General features: G+C 49.3%; 2 protein-coding genes and 1 non-coding gene across 3 annotated transcripts; all 3 read left to right on the forward strand.

Moving 5' to 3' along the window:
- Nucleotides 1-708: 708 nt before the first annotated feature.
- On the forward strand, nucleotides 709-3,509 carry CTHT_0047260 (uncharacterized protein; the record flags this gene model as incomplete). Its single annotated transcript, XM_006695033.1, has 5 exons — nucleotides 709-1,224; nucleotides 1,284-1,453; nucleotides 1,510-2,878; nucleotides 2,942-3,265; nucleotides 3,339-3,509. The coding sequence occupies 5 exons, from the start codon at nucleotides 709-711 to the stop codon at nucleotides 3,507-3,509; spliced, it is 2,550 nt and encodes an 849-aa protein (XP_006695096.1).
- A 9,791-nt stretch (nucleotides 3,510-13,300) lies between these two features.
- CTHT_0047270 (uncharacterized protein) lies at nucleotides 13,301-15,243 on the forward strand (the record flags this gene model as incomplete). The annotated part of the gene is made up of 2 exons (XM_006695034.1): nucleotides 13,301-13,487; nucleotides 13,544-15,243. The coding sequence occupies 2 exons, from the start codon at nucleotides 13,301-13,303 to the stop codon at nucleotides 15,241-15,243; spliced, it is 1,887 nt and encodes a 628-aa protein (XP_006695097.1).
- Nucleotides 15,244-15,549: 306 nt separating this feature from the next.
- Nucleotides 15,550-15,631, forward strand: CTHT_0047280. Its single transcript has one exon. It is a non-coding gene; the product is annotated as a tRNA-Ser (tRNA).
- The last annotated feature ends 1,025 nt before the right edge of the window (nucleotides 15,632-16,656 follow it).

Raw genomic sequence — 16,656 nt, forward strand, 5'->3', positions numbered from 1 at the left:
CGACCTGACCCTCGATCGGTTGAAGCTTGGGTCTTGCTGGCATTTTCTTGTCACATTTTCTCCACAACCTACCTCTTCGCATCCGATCGATCTCGATCCATCCTCACCATCCCCAATTCTATCGCTATCGTATCGGCATCGGCATCATCCAGCCATTCCAACCCCCTTGCTGCGCTTTGGCCATCGCATTCGGCCGACCGCCTGCATCTAGCGCCTGATCGCGATCGTGTCGCACGTCTTTGGACCGGCGCCCATCGCCTGTCGCCAAAAAACGTTTGCCTGTGTGCGTCCCGCCTCTCGTAGAGATCGCACAACCATCCAACAGGCTCCGACACGCCTCCCTTATCTGCCACCACCTCCTCACACTGCTCACACCTCGCACACACCTAGCCTTCGTCGCACCGTGTGCCACAGTGTGTGGAGTTCATCTCAGCAGCACGCCTGCCACAGCACATCGTCTGCATTGTGCATCGTGAGGAGATTTGGCCGTCATAATTATCCGTCGGTTGCACATACATCCAGCCTACGTCTACTTGCCACGGCCGCCTGAGCCTCTCGCCGAGCCGATCGCAGGCTGCCACACGCAGCACGCTCATCCTTCCCCATCCCCTTGCGACCCATCTGCCTACTCGTTCCTCTTTGAGCGACAGTCCACTACCGATTGTCGCGCAGACAGTTGTCTGCACCAATCCGTAAGCGATGAACACGATGGCTTCTATGCCCACCATGAACGCCATGGGCGGGCCGGTGAACGCGCCGATGAACATGATGAACCACGCTGGCGGTGCCATGGCCGCGCCACAGCCCACAACAGTCCCTCCGCGTCAAAATCCTCCTCCACATACCCATACCCTGGAGGCTGGTCGCACTCTTCTCAATACCTATATCTATGAGTATTTCATCCGCTATGGCATGTTTGACTGCGCTCGCGCCGTCTACCAGGAAGATCCCCACATCAATGTCAAGAAGGACAGCCCGGGGAAGATGCGCGACGAGAACGGGAATATCATCGGTAACGGCATGGGCGACGATCCCATGGATACAGATTCCAAGGACGGCATCGACCCGAAGCGCCCGAGCGATCTTCCCGCTCCGAACGTCCCGACGCCGGTACCCGACAGCTGCTTCTTGCTTGAGTGGTTCTGTCTCTTCTGGGATATGTTCAATTCGCAGAAGGGCAAGGGGTCGAATGGCCAGGTGAACCAATACGTTCAACACACACAGGTATGTGTTGTGTTTTTATCGCATCTTGAATCCGTTCTCTGACGGCCTAACAGCAACAGTCGCGTCTTCGGCAGGAACAACAACGAGACATGCTTCGGCAAATGCGCCCCGACATGGCCGCCCAGCAATCGTTCCAGCAGCACCTTATGCGGGGTATGCCGAACGGCGCGATGAATATGGCAATGAAGCCGGGTAGTCTGCAGAGGGCTGCCATGGCTAACAGCCAAAAGTGAGTCATGAAGCAAAAACATCCTTGGAAAGGGATCTGAGCTAACAGAGTCCCAGCCCCCAAGCGATGCAGATGCTCCAGCAGAAAGCTGCCCAGATGCAGCGCGATCCCTCTGGAATGGATGGTAATCAGAGACCCGCTTCGCCTAGCACGGCTGAGAACGCTCCTTCGCCCTCAAAACGGCCGCGACTTGATAGCGGCCCTGGTCCGTTCAACCCGAATCAGGCCGTTATGATGCCGACCGGTCGGCCGGGGCAAGGCATGCCTGGACAGCAGCAGGTAGGGAACGGCCCTGACACAGCACGCGCACTGCTCCTTCAGCATGGCATCAACCCAACGTCGCTGAATCCTCAGCAGCTTCAGGCCTTTGCCTCCGCAGTACCCCACGTACAAGCCAAGACTCTTGCGGCGTATGCGACTAACATGTCACAGCACCATGGTAACCAGATGCCTAACAAGCCCATGGGCAACGTCACCGGTCCCCAAGCTCAGGGCTCGCCAATGGTGGGACCCGGACCCGACGGTAACTCGCTGAGCCAGTACTACAACCCGGGTGAGATGGGCCCTGGCGGCATGCGGCCCGCTGGTGCCAACGGCCAGACTGGCGGCAGCAATCATGCCCTGCAGGATTACCAGATGCAGTTAATGTTGCTTGAGCAGCAGAACAAGAAGCGCCTGATGATGGCACGCCAGGAGCAGGATATGAACACGGGCAGCATGCCGCGCACCGATGGTCCCGGCGGCCCAGGCGGTCCTGGTGCTCCCGGTGGCCCTGGTGCCGCGCCCGGAGGCCCCAATGCCCCAGCTTTTCAGGGCACATCCCCTCCTGGAGGCCGGACCGGCGCCTCTCCGAACCCTGCTGACCAGATGAAGCGTCCCGGACAGCAGCTGAACAACCCTGCCAACATGGGATCGCCCCTTCCCGACGGTGCTGGCCAGCAGCGGAGTTCACCTAACGCCATGAACTTTATGGGCACCGCAAACATGGACCCGAACGCTGGGCCGCATTTTGGCATGAACATGAACATGGCCCAAATAAATGGAAGCATGCGCCCTCCCAGTTCTCATCCCCAGTTTAACGGTCAGATGAACCCTCAGATGATTGCTACGCAGCGTCAGGCGCAACAGCCCGGTGCCCAGGGCGCGCCCGGTATGCAGTGGCCGCAACAGGGAGGCCCGAACGGGCAGATGACGGGGCAGCCGCCGCAGCCACAGCAGGTTCAGGGAACGCCGACGCCCGCTCAACGTGCCATGCCCCCGCCGGCCGCCCCGGCCGCCAATAACACTACCGCTACGACTGCCCCTAATCAGGCAAACGCCAGGGCAACCGCATCTCCTCAGGTCAGCAATGCAGCCCCCCCCACGCCCCAGCCGGCAGCCAAGCCGCCACCGAAAAAGAAAGAAACCAAGACGGCTAAGAGCAAGGTGAGTGTCCCTCGCCCTCGCAAAGACAATGTTCAAGGACATCGTCTAAGTCTTTTTGTAAAGACTGACGCGACGCTCAAGGCTGCTGCGCAAAAGAAGAGCAACCCGAACCTCAACAACGCTGGCGCTACCCCTGCCCCAGAGCCTGACGCTCCCCAGGAGGCCCCGACCCCTGCGACGCCGATTACGCCGGTCAACCCAGGCAACTTCGTTAAGAACCAGCCGCAGAACCCCAACCCCGCCGGTCAGGTCGTGCCGAACGGACAGCCGCCTGCTCCCCAGCAGCAACAGCAAGCACAAGCCCCTCCTCAAGCAGCTCCTGTGCAAGCGTCTCAAGCTCACAACCCCGATCCCAACCAGACTAATTTTGTCGACGCTGAGACGATGGTAAGCATCATCCCCGGGCAAACCCTTGTTAGCCCCTCCTATTGTGAGCCCATATTACTTACTGACGGTATAGCAGAATTTCCATATTGACTTTGCCAATCCTATGCAGTCCGAAAACGTGATAGACGGCTTCGATTTCGAATCGTTCATTCATGACGGCAACGGTGGCGATGATGGCACGTTCGACTTTGGCTCAGGCTTCTCGATGGATCCGGATACCACGATTGGTGCCGGAACGGACTAGGTGTCGTACCTCCCATGATCGTGGCCCCTCCCCCTCCTTCCCCGACGAGACCCCGATTGGCGACGGCGTTTAGCAACGGCTCATTCCTGGGATTCGGGCATCATATACTGGTGGCGTTCTTGGTCGGGTTTTTCTTTTGGTTGACTCTGCTACTACAATGGGCGCGCACATTATTCCCTGGGTTTTGTATCTCTGTTGCGGCTATGCTCCTTCCCACCCCCTCCTTCCCACCTCATTGGAATACTCTCTTTGAGGCATCTCGCTGTGTCTCGTCCTGTCCGAGCACCGCGCTGGGCATTAACTTTTTCTCTTTTTTACTTCCTCTTGAATACCACTTTCTCCTTAAGGACCCACCTCCGTTTTGGGCAAGGTTCGGGCTCATTCTGCCCGGGATCTTTTTTTTCTTTGTACTTTTTTATGAGGAGAGTACGGATTACCGTTACTCTTTATTTGCCATATTCTCCTCGTTCTAGTTTCTCTTTCGACATCCCGTGGCAGCCGTTGCTATCGTCTGTCATGTCCGACAAACGCTACATGCACCAATTCCTTTTTGTTTTTCGTCAATCTCATACCACCACCCTCGGGGTTTTTTATTACATTATTCCCTTCACTCTGTTTGCCTTCTCATTTTCCTTTATGTCTCCTAACTTCCTTGTGCCTTTTTCATCTCTCTTAATATCGAACCAAATTTGAGGCGGGATAGGTTGGAGCTGGATGTGTGAAACACTGGCTGGTGTCTGGTTTGGCTGAAATATTTGGATAGTTGTCAGTTTAAAGTCCTCGAATTGTCCTTGATTGCTTGTCTCCGCTGTTTTGTGTCTCCTGATATGTTGCAATGTTATTTTTTTGGTTTTGGCTGAAGTTGAAGCTGAGGTAAAGTGAATTGGACTACGTATTGAAAGACCGCAATGCGCTAGGCTAAGCTGAGCGGAGCGGAGCGGAGGTGTGAATCCCTGTGTGGAATGTCTAAAACGGAAGTCTGCTCGTGGCCAGGAGAAATTATCTCACTATTTACCTATCTACCTCGTTCTTATCTATCTCTAATACTACAACGATGTTTTGTTCAGTTATTGTCATCTGTACCTTACTGATTGGCACCCCGTTCAGGTACCTTTCTCTCGTATTAAACCTCATCTCGTTACTTATCCCTGATGGGATGTCTCTCGTTGGATACTTTTTTTCTTTCGTGCTGAGAACTCTCTGTTACATAATGGGGGTGACGACGGAGTATTAGAATGTGAAAGTTGGAGGTGATCACGGTGGATGGGAGGCAAGCCCCAATAGAAGGACGGATCGACCTTTGGGGAAATGACTTGGCTGCTAACCTGCCCGCGCGTGCAACCGATTTGACTGCACCGGATGAAGGGACCATCGGACGCTCTAAGAAGCTGGAGTGTTACCTGGACTCGATGTTTGGGTGGTAATGACTGCCTGGTTATTACGGATGGTCGGCCTGGGGATGTGGATGCGGGGATACCGCATATAGCATGAATAGCCGTCTTAGATAAAGGGTGATGCTGATGAAGAATGAGGAGAATGAAGAAAAGTTGGGGTACGGGAGGGAATAGGTAGGTATGATTTAGTAGGATAGGGTAGGAAGGTCTATCGTCATGTGCAGTGTACTCTGTTTCACTCCGGTCCTGTTTTTCTCTGGTTATACCTCGCTTTGATGTTATTGTTTGTTGGTGGTCATGGTCATCGTCATCATCATTATCATAATTGATATTTTTATGTTGTCAAGTCGCTATGGTCTTGGGTTTATGTGTTTACGTGTTATTGCCGAGGCAAAGGTATTTACCGTTTTAGCATTTTGAACTGTGCTTGGTCTTGGGGAGTGATATGCAGGCACGTTATGTTTGCTCCTAATAGACCCAGAAGAGTTACCTTGTCCACAGCAAGCATGTAATATGTCTCGAATCGTAGGGCCATCTACAATTCATCAATGGACCAAATTCAGCTCCTTCATGTGCAAGTCTTCCGTCTACGTCAGCATAGTCTGGTGGCCGAGGAGAACTTGAAGACTCTGCGCAGAGAGTTTAGTCACCCAACTCCCTTTTGGTTAACATGTTGGATGGTCAGAAATGTACATTCGCGTTGTTCTGGCCCTTAAGACTGCGATGAACTGTCTGAGGTGTACTTGGCGAACCTGCTTTTCTTCTGCAAATTGACAATGTTCTGCATAATTTTTGAATGTTAATTCTCCCGAACAGTTGAAATAAGGATGAAATCGACAGAGAAAGGTGACAGTGACTGACCTCTTCCACGGAGTCCTGGACATTGTAACGGACCACCGTCACAGATCGAGTCTGACCCATACGCGCCGCTCTTGCAATGGCCTGCTCTTCAACAGCTGGATTCCACTGTGGTTCAACGATAGGACATAGTTTACCATCGTGAGGGTAAGGCTGAGAAGCTGGAGTCAATAAAATCGGTGAGGATATCATCATATCTCCGGGCTGAGTACTCACCCAACAGCACCACTCTGTACTGTCATGAGCAGTACGTGCACATCACCCTTTGAAATTTTCAACAATTTGGAATTCTTGGGTGAGAGAGACATTTCCATATATGCGCAGGTATAGGATCCCTTTTGCTGATGATTGATGCCCTGACAGGTCCAGTGTTGCCGTCCAGGATGAAAAGACTGTATTAGCAGTGGAAAATATCAGTCATGTGAATTAGTTGCTTTCTCAGTGTTTGTAATGGTCGTGACTTACCTTTTGGATCTAGGCTCGACATTCTCGGGGCGACCTAGATTTTCTTAACTTTTTTTTTTTTTTTTTTTTGGGATTCCTGGTGCGGGACGTGACCAAGTTGGCAGAGAACCTGAGTTCAATCTTTCCTGTGGCGGCAACATTCCTGGGTTTTTATGAGAGGCCTGAAATATTGTGGACAAACATTGGTCTGAGATAAGAGATCCATGTTCTCTATTATCTGCACCATTGCACATATCACAGCCTTCGGTGCTCATCGATAGTGACTCAGATCTAGGAGATGCTTTTCCTGATAAAAGACTCTCGACGTTCCGTTGTTTCAGAGTCTTCGAAGGCTCATTATTGTGGCAAAAAGTATCTATCCTGTCCTCCCTTCTTTTTGCCCGAAACATTGAAATTGACTGTATCGTCAATGACACGCCGGCATTGTTTCATAACCTCGTTATATAAAGCTTGCTTGCAGGTGAAGATCAACAAACTGTTGTTCTAGCTTTGGAAGATTCAAATAAGTCACATCCCTGAGCAGACAGATAGTTGCCAAAAGCTGTTGGAGCATACTGCTATCGAAAGTTTTCTCAAGAAGGTTCTTGATACAGTTACGGAAAATGGCTAATGATGCGAAAGGCAGGAAGTGACAAAAAAAATAAAAAGTAAGACAAGGTCATCGAGACTGTTTTGTATGGGTATTCTTATAAGTACTTAACGACAAGCTGAGATTAAATCCACAGCTGCCTTGAACTGAAGGGTGCTTCAATTCCGAATCCAATGGGCTATTCAGTTAATGGTTTATATCCGTGCATCTACTCATTTTATGCTTAGCACTGACCTTCACCGACAACTCTGTGCCACTCTATGTGGTATAACACCCTCTGTTTTTGTACTGGGAAGTTAATACACCATATGCTGTCAACACAATATCGCAAATTGAGAGATCAGCACTGGACTCTGGACGCCGAGAACCATGAAATCTGTAAATTTGAACGCTTCCAGGTTTAACATGCCTAAGTAAACATACAAGTTCTGGACTGTGTCTTTTCTCAACTCTAAACGAGCACATGGGAAAAGGAAAGTACTTGATTATCTCGGTGTACCAAACATCCATGTAACAGGTGACCTGGTCTGGTGCAGGCAGGGATCGACAATGGGTCAAATGGGTTAGATGATGGCCACTGACGATGTGGGGTGCACAGCGAAGTCAATTACTATGTGTAATGATCTTTCTTTGTCCTCAGTGTCCTTGTGTTAGGGAGAGGAAGAACCAAGTTTCATTTCCGGGCAGCTTCCTTTATAAAATCCTCATCATGCCTCGGCCATATGGCTCATTATTTGCGGTCATCCGGCTCTAGACATCTTCCGGGGTCAACTACGTATTTGTGCCGCTCACAGCATCCTGTCTCTGGTGTCCCTTGTGTTGGCAGTCGGAGATATCCCTTTCCTTGGACTGCCGTGTTTATGTGACAATCCATGACCTCTATTGAATGGACAGAGGTCATTTCTTATCAAATAATCTGCAGACAGACCAAGCATATATGGACTGAGTTCGCAACTACAAGCGTTGTTTTGATTGGTATGATATCTGTCTGATGAACACCACTTTGTAACATCCCTGGAGCATTGATTGTCTTAACAATGTTTTTCCAAGCCCCATAACATCAGCAAGTCTTCCTGTTGCTGTGCATGGGGCATAATATTGAGAGCTAGACAATTCATCAATCTGCGCACATCTAACATGTAAAAGGACAGCGAAGATTCAATTGTACATATGTGGCAGTAGTTTAGTACATACCGAAGCTTGGTGACCCCAGTAAAGTTCTTTGCCTAGCTTTAAGATAGCGCGGTCTTCCTTCAATAGTATAAAGCAAAGGGCGCTGTGCTGATGTCTGAGAGTAATTAGTAAGTTTCTGTTACAGCTAAATCAATGATATACACTCTTTCAGTGGTGCTATAGTTGTCTCAGGTTGATAGTGCTCCTTGTATATATCGCGCGATGTATCGCACCCAGGAATCATCTCAACTCTGTGAAGTGGTTCGAGAGTACTTTCAGTCTTTTCAGGAACTACTCGGGCTGACCCTTCATCTTCCATCACTCAAACTAGATCTATCGGGTTGCGCAACTAACCGCCATGGCCAAGCAGTTGAGGGTTGAAGTAGCCTTTACAGTCGGCATGCACAAGGTATGGATGCTGCAGGACGGTCTTCCTCTTTGTGAGGATAACTCCAACCTTATCTGTCACAGCTAGGGAGCCATAGGTGTTAATTGACAGAGTCAGAATTTCTGTGCCGCGACCTGGACTGCGTTGAGGCTGTTTTCCTTTATCTGAAGCCAGAACACCTTGGAACCTGAGCTCTGCTATTGACCCGAGGCTGAGCAGCGCTTGACATGCTTCCTGCTCCAGATAACCAATCAATTCTGGATTCACATTGCTTTTGATCCTGTAGTGTTGGGCGTATTGAACAACATCGAAGACAACACAACGAGCATCAGCGGCAAGAAAAGCAGATGTCAATCTCATATTTTTTAACAAGGCCTTGACCCCGCAGATCTATCAAGATATTGTTAGTTGGGCACAGTGTTGTTGTGATCACAGTGAATAGCAACTGAAGTAGTAGTCCTACAGAACCAAGGCACACAAATGGGAAACTGTCAAAATAACCATGTTTCGTCATTGACATCGCATTGCTGTTAGGGTTCCAATTGTATTTTGTTCCTGCAAGAGCATGGCTGGAACTGGATCCAATATCATTTCACTCAAGCTGGGGTGGGTTTTGGGTGGAATAAGCATGGATTTTGAGACTTGTTATTGAAAATTGACTTGTTGGAAACACCTGTAGTGGGTGGAGGAGAGTGTTACTTGGAGATATCGAAGCTCGACGCTCTAGTTCACCGTCTCCATGCCGCTTTGGATTAGTTATGCACTTATAAATCCTAAGAAAGTTGTTAAAGCCTTATTTTTATCATCGATTCATTATTTTGTTTGCGTTGAACATTAATGCTTCTGGGTGATGTTCTTAGAAAATGAAGTTCAAAATAGAGAAGTCTGACCAGTTGAGTAAGAGCTATAAGGCGCACACCTCTATTGTGTCACGACCAACAATAACTCTATCTGGGAGAGTAGCTTCCGTGCAACTCACTGATCGGAGTAGAAGGGAGTTCTGACACATCAAACTCGAATATCCACCCCCAACGACCGAACATTGGGAAAGTGTTCCTCAACACCCAAGGATGTTGACTCTCAACAGTCTGTGCTGTTGAGGAAGAAAGAAGGGAAGCAACAAGAGTGCATGAGATGTATATAGGTTCCAAGTAGGGCCATCTGGCCCAAGAAACTTTCTAGTCAGCAATACAAACAGTTGCTTACCAACTGGTGACCACAACGGCCACTTTGGCTGTGGGAGAACTCCTGTCTCTCATTCCAGCAGCCTGGAAACCATTGAACTCATCTCAGGAGGTCTGTCTAGATTGTTACATATTGCAACTTGGTTTGCCCAATAGTGTACGGGGGGGGGCTGGGGCAGCTGCACCATATGGCAAGGCCGTGCGCCTTTTAACAGTTATGCTTATTCATTAGCGTTGTACTTGGGGAAAATAATAACAAGAGCTTTTGACAAATAATCGAGAATCCTGATAGCAAAAAGTTAGCGTGTGTGTATGTATATATGTATGTATATTTTTCGGCCACTACTACGCTATCTAGGTCCTCGGGTCGTGTCCACGGCGATAGCAGACAATAGGTTGTTAAGTACATTGCGCAGAGAAAAACACCTCTTCTTTTTGGGAAAACCCCTCGCGGAGCTTGTGCCCACTGTTCCAGCTTGTCCGAGCGGGGAGGTGGTTGAGCTGGTCGAAGACCAGTTGAGTAGCTTGTGCCCCTGTAGTATTCTAAAACGGACCTTACTCTCACAGCGGCTCTGTTTTATCGCAATTGGTATGCTGTATGAGTGTCTCGGAGAAGTGTCCGTGAGCTGTTAAACTGCTCAACAAGCCGTTCTCTAATGGCTGGAATCTCTCACTCAACATCATAATACGCACCAAGGCTTTTCGGCTGAAAAAAATGAACAAACTATACGCATTTCTATCATGAGTCAGAGGAGTGGAATGTAGAAGAGATCTGCCCAGATTGTCTTACAATTCCACTAGATCCCCAGCGGGGGCATTTCAAGAAATTAAAGGCTTTGGCGAACAAGGAAGCCTTGAGGTTCAAGAAAAGTTTGAAGTACCAACGGTATTCGCAATGATATCTGCGTGAATGTGCTTGATAATACAAAAGGTGAAGTTATGCTGTATCCACGTATGCCAAAGTGATATTCCTTCTAACTTGGCAGGTTATCAGGGATGTTCCTCTACACTAAAGTTCTCCTCAATCATCTTCTTAAACAATTATCATTAGAAGACCTTGAACAAGAGCGAAGGGAAGAAAATTTCCCAAAAGGGCTGACTAGGTGTGCGTCAAGTTTATGAAAGTTTTATGGGGCTATTGCTGACCAGGATAAGTCCGAACGAAACACAATAAATGTTTCAGAACGACAGGAGAATCGCTGAAAAGCTGGGAGAGCAATATTGAAACTTGTTCTGTCTGCAGATCTCCCTCTCTTTTGGAAAGAAATCCTAAGCTACTTCTGCATTGATGTAGCTACTGGCACGTCTAATCCCAAATCACGTCTCGTGTCATCTTGCAAGGCCATCTGGTAGAGGTTATAAGAGCTGCTGGTCAAGACGGGCACATTATACAAGAAATATCTCGCTCCAAACTTATGGGACTCAAGGAGCAAATTGCCTCAGCCTTGGAGATTGAGGCTTGCGCTTTGGGAAGATTCTCCTTTGGCGCAGCTACCAGTTGACAACATGGCCAAGGTTCAGTTTCCATATCTTGTCACACGGACATGGCAGTTTAAGGGTATCCCCGACTGCCAACACAAGGAACATCAGAGATAGAATGATTGCGAATGGCACAAATACGTGAAGATACATGGAGCCACATGACTGAATGAGCCAGATGGCCGAGGAAGGAGGAGGAGACCCCTGAAAAGCCTGGAAGGCTGAGGGACTCACAAGGCCAATAGGATTCCATAAAGGAAGCTTCCCGGACACGATAAGGGACTTCTCTTGGTTTTTCCTCTCCCTAACACAAGGACATCGAGGACAAAGAAATATTATTACACGTATTAATCGACTTCGTTGTGCACCCCACATGATCAATGGCTATCAACTAACCCATTGACCCATTGTCGGCCCCTGCCTGTACCAAGTTCCCTGTTACATATCTCCACACCGCTCCTTTTGACAATGAATGCTGCCTACTAAGTTGAATTGCACAACTAAGATCTGAAAAATCCAGAATCACCATCATCAGCACACGAAGGCCTTAAGTTTGTAGACATCTTTGAGGTAATTCTGTCAAGTCATTTGGATGCGCTATATGGGGCAGTTGTTCAATCTTTGGCTGAACTTACACTTGTGGATAAATGCTTCTCAAGCAAAATGATTTCCCGCCTTGCTGATGCTGGCTTTATCTTGTCGTGGAGAAGAGTTCGATGGGACTCAATTTCTGGAAAGCTGATGATTGAAGATCATCCTAGGTCTTGAATCAGGATCTACGTAGGCATATTCCAAAGTTGTAAACTTATGTTGTTTATATAGCGTTTGCGAACGTCCCCATTGCAGAGGCCATCTTACCTTCACCCTCAATGTACCCTAAGCAGATTGATATACATCGCTGTGACGTAGTTGATCAAATCAGGATCCTGAAAAGAATTATCGAGGCAAGCTTTCCATCAATGCTTCGACTGTGGGCACAGCATGGCTTACCACCGGTAAAGTCTCTCGACAGCATTAGCAAGGAAATGAAGCGAATCGACATCCCAAAGTTATGAAAGATAAAACCCAATTTAGAAGTAACGGAGGAATTGGCTCGTATGGCGTTTGAGCAAAGTTCGGGTATTATGTTGCAGAGCTTATTTGTACTCGGCGTCAGAAAACGAAAGGCATTGGAACTAGCCGCTGATATTTCCACTCCCGAAGCAACAGCAGCCATAGCGCAGGTCACTTTTGAGCTAATGGATGAGACATAGAACACGCGAGACACTTCAATGTTGCACAGTTTGGTCAAGTTTGGACTGGATGCAGAAACTGTTTACCGGTGGATTGAGGCGTTAAAAAACAACTCCTGCCCAAAGGTGGAGAAATTCGGGCCTCTTGGATTGGTCGATATACAGGGGTGTCTCAAAGTCCTGTCTCTGGCCATATCGTCTTTTTGGGAGACAAGAGATCAAGAAGAGTTAATAGGCTGTAGGACATACCGCTGAAAAGAGCAGAGAGTCGAGTGGCAGGCTTAATCTCCTAACCTAACCGTTGCTGCTTCCAGTGATCAGATCAGGTTGAGGGTGTGAATAGATTTGGTGACGAAGTCAGTGATTAGATGGGGTGATTGATAGGGACTTATTGGCCCCATGACAGGTATATTCTTCGATACTCGCAAGCATTGCCTGTGTAGGATGCATCGTCCAGTCATGTATGGTCTCGCGACTTCTGATAGCAGTTCTTATTCAGAGACATAGTCAACTCAAGTCTTCATACTGTCACCATCGGACAGGCACTATCTCAAGTTCTAGTCTTTGTGTGGCCTCACGAAAGCTGAGGAGCTGACCTGATCTACGTACCTGGTATCAGATCTTCTGGCAGGAACCCATCGGAACTTGCGGAACATTACTTTTGCTTGGTTCACAATGCTGCAATGGCGTGTGATAATTTGCGCTTAGTCTGTCAATGTTTATGCTGCTGGCCACGCCGCTACCGGAGTTTGAGCCGGGATATACGCGAGCGAGGCCAATAGAGGCATTTTCCAACTATGGGAGAGAAGCACGCTCACGTCAGCACCCCGTCATCAGTACCACGGTGGTAAGGCTTGGCTTGCAGATGGGGGATGTAACCAAACATTATGGGTCTACTCAGCTTTGAAACATGAGTGGTAGGGACATCAAAAGGTTTATAAGAAAGGGGACAGCTCAAGTTCAGGGTTCTAAGCCTGAGAACTTCACCTTCTCAATGACGTACAGCTCCTGAAGGTTGAGAGAACCGCGATGGCAAGAAGACGAACGCCAATTGGCCTGTTTCCTCACCTCTTGGCGGCCACACTTACCCTCACAGTTGCTACAGCTACTGTTCAGCAGACAGAAACCCTCAATGACACAACATATGACTACATCATTATTGGTGGAGGTGTCTCGGGTTTGGTGGTCGCCAACAGACTGACAGAGGACCCCCAAAGTAAAGTCTCCTGCTCCCCTAACCCTCTTGAACAAATTATTCACATTGGCACATAGCCACCGTCCTGATCCTCGAGCGCGGCTCCTTCTCTAACAAACCCGAAGCCTTTGTCCCCTGGTATGCCAACCTAGTTGACGAGTCCATGCTCTGGAGTCCCCAATCAGCCCCCGTTCCCGGTCTCAACAATAACACCTTCCGCGTAACCGTACCTGCCGTAGTAGGCGGCGGCTCCGTCGTCAACGGCATGGGCTACGTCCGAGGATCGAAGAGCGATTATGATTCTTGGAAAGCCCTGGGAAATCCTGGATGGGGATGGGATGATCTTCTGCCGTACTTCAAGAAGAGCACGACCTTCCAGCCGCCCAGTGAAGAAACGACGGAAACCTTTGGGGTTGTGTGGGATGAGGGGGCTTACGGCACCGGGCCGGTGCATGTCCATGTGTCGGATTGGCAGTACACTGTGATTGGGACGATTTGGGATGCGTTGAGGGGGATGATTGGGTTCCCGAAGCCGAATACGGCTGATGGGGGTCAAGGGAGGGGGGCTTTTTGGACTGGGCAGACGATTGATGCTCGCACCCAGACCAGAGAGACGGCGCGGTCGGCGTACTATGATCCGGTGCAGGGGACAAGGGGGAATTTGAGATTGGCTACAGGACAAATTGCACAGGAAATACTGTTCCATATGACCAGCGCGCTCCCAAAGGCTAAGGGAGTGAAGATTGTTTCAAGGGAAGACGGAATTGAGAGAGTTGTCTTCTCCAGCAAAGAGGTTATCCTTGCCGCTGGCGCAATCCAAACACCACAGCTCCTCCAAGCAAGCGGCATCGGCCCAGCAGACGTCCTCACAGCCGCCGGTATCCCAGTCCGAAAGAACTTGCCCAGCGTCGGCGCCAACCTGCAAGACCATCCAACCACATTACTCCTCTACCTCCTTGCGAACGAGACATTTCCCAGCCCAAACACCATCTTCACCAACGCAACCTATAACGAGACTGTCTGGAACGAGTACCTTGTCAACAAGACTGGCCCCGTCTCAACAGCCAACACAAACACCGTAGCCTTTTTCTCCCTGGCAGATCTGACTCAGTCAACCGTAAAAGCCGCACAAATTGCTGCGGAAGTCCTGACCCAAAACCCTCTTTCCTACCTCCCCTTCATCTACCACTCCTCGCCCGAACTCCTAGCCGGATACCTTGCGCAGAGAACCCTCCTTGCAGCACAATATGCCTCACCCCACTCCCGCGTATCTTCATCTCCCCTTGTCGGAAGCGGCGCACACCCAGCTCCATTTTTGAAACCCCTTTCCCGTGGCACAGTCACACTCGACCCAGAAGGAGGCCATCTCCCAATCGTGCAGTACAACACACTACAAAACCCAATCGACGGCAAGATCATCACATACATCGTCCGCAACGCGCGGCGGTTTTGGGAGACTCCCGCGATGCAGACTCTCCAACCAAGGGAGCTTGTGCCCGGGGTCGACAGTCAGTCTGACGAGGATATCATGGCATATCTCCGATCGAATCCGGGGATTTTTTGGCCTAGCCTGGCACATCCCGTGGGAACGTGCGCGATGATGCCAGAGGTTCTAGGGGGATGTGTGGGACCGGATCTGAAGGTTTATGGGGTCAAGGGGGTGAGGGTTGTAGACGCGAGCATCATGCCGATTATTGTGGCCGGAGGGCTGCAAGCGACGGTGTATGCTGTTGCAGAGAAGGCAGCAGATTTGATCAGGGGAATCAAGAGTGTGTAGAGGTGCAAAGGGTGGAGTGAATATTGAAGAGAGATGAGGCTGAGAATCACGGGCGATTGTGGAGAATCAGGGTTTTCAGGGGTTAAGGGGTAGAACATGTTGGACAAGGCCGTAGTCAACACTGCGACTTAATGACCTCAAACTAATTCAAGATCATAAAATCTTTGCCTCTCAAATTTCTCATACGCTTCTCTCACTATTGCAAGCTTTACTGATCAATTTATTCTTCAGTTTGTTGCCCTCCACAGTGTACTGCTGCATCACACTGGGATCATGTGGAAGGCTCACGACTCCGCAAATCAGCACGGCGTGGTGGCAGAGTGGTCTAATGCGCAAGACTAGAAATCTTGTTCCTTCGGGAGCGTCCGTTCGAATCGGGCCCACGTCGCATGGAAATTGCCACCTTTTTCGACCTTTTGGTCGTTAACTCCGCTGACTGTGTAGCAATGTTTTTGCTGGGTTGTGATTTTGCACAGCAACCAGAAAAAAGGAGCCCAAACTCTGGTGCGCATATCATAGGTACCAGCTAAAAATTCCGCGTCTTCAACTCTTCTTCCCCTCGCCCTTATTACATTTTCCATTCCTTTAGTTCCTTCAATTCTCTCCCGATCCCAAAACACAAACCCCACATTTCTTCAACCTCCCAAGGGATACATTTCCTCACAAGGTTTTTACATGTGCCATTCCAAAGTGTTACCCACCCCAACGGGGGACCTCATTCATGATCATCACCCCAAAACTCCAACTTCTCTCCACTCTTGTGCCAGCGATCGCGGCACATGCGCCAGAAGCTACGATAGCTCTTGAGCTGGGGGGAGAGGTAATGCTGAGCGTTCGAAGTCATTGTTGTTAGGAAGTTGGCATCGGCAAGGGTCAAATTTGAGGGACATGCGCAGCAGCTCGGCTTATCTTCTGGGGCTTTTAGGAGAAGATTTAAAGAAAAAGAGAAAGTCCTTGGGCATCCTCGAAGGAGAAGAGGGCCGGCTTTTTGCTGTGTTGGTTAGCTTTGGGTTATTATCCATGTATCAGAGAGCTTACGCTTGCGATTTAGGCCCCCTAGGATCTTGTAAGCAGAGATGTCGATCTTTGGGACTGGAAATGAGATATTGGTAGGCTCAAATAGACCCAAAGGGTAGGTGTCAAGAATATCGTCGTACTTGTCCCGTATCAATTCGTCTATGCTGATGCAAAGGAGTCGAAAACGACAACTGACCAAACCGGCACACCTGCGCGAACACTTCTGCAAGTCTTCATATGTTAGTTGCTGTCGCTACGCAGCCTTCCTCCCCAGATACTGCGCCTTCACAACCGCGAATAAAAGAGAATGCTTACTAGCCTTTGTAGGAGTATTCTTGCACGAAAAATCAACTTGCTCTCAACGTATACCCTCCACGTAGCAGGCAAAAGCCCGAT

The sequence above is a fragment of the Thermochaetoides thermophila genome, assembly GCF_000221225.1.
Source record: "Thermochaetoides thermophila DSM 1495 unplaced genomic scaffold scf7180000011818, whole genome shotgun sequence".
Lineage (NCBI taxonomy): Eukaryota > Fungi > Ascomycota > Sordariomycetes > Sordariales > Chaetomiaceae > Thermochaetoides > Thermochaetoides thermophila.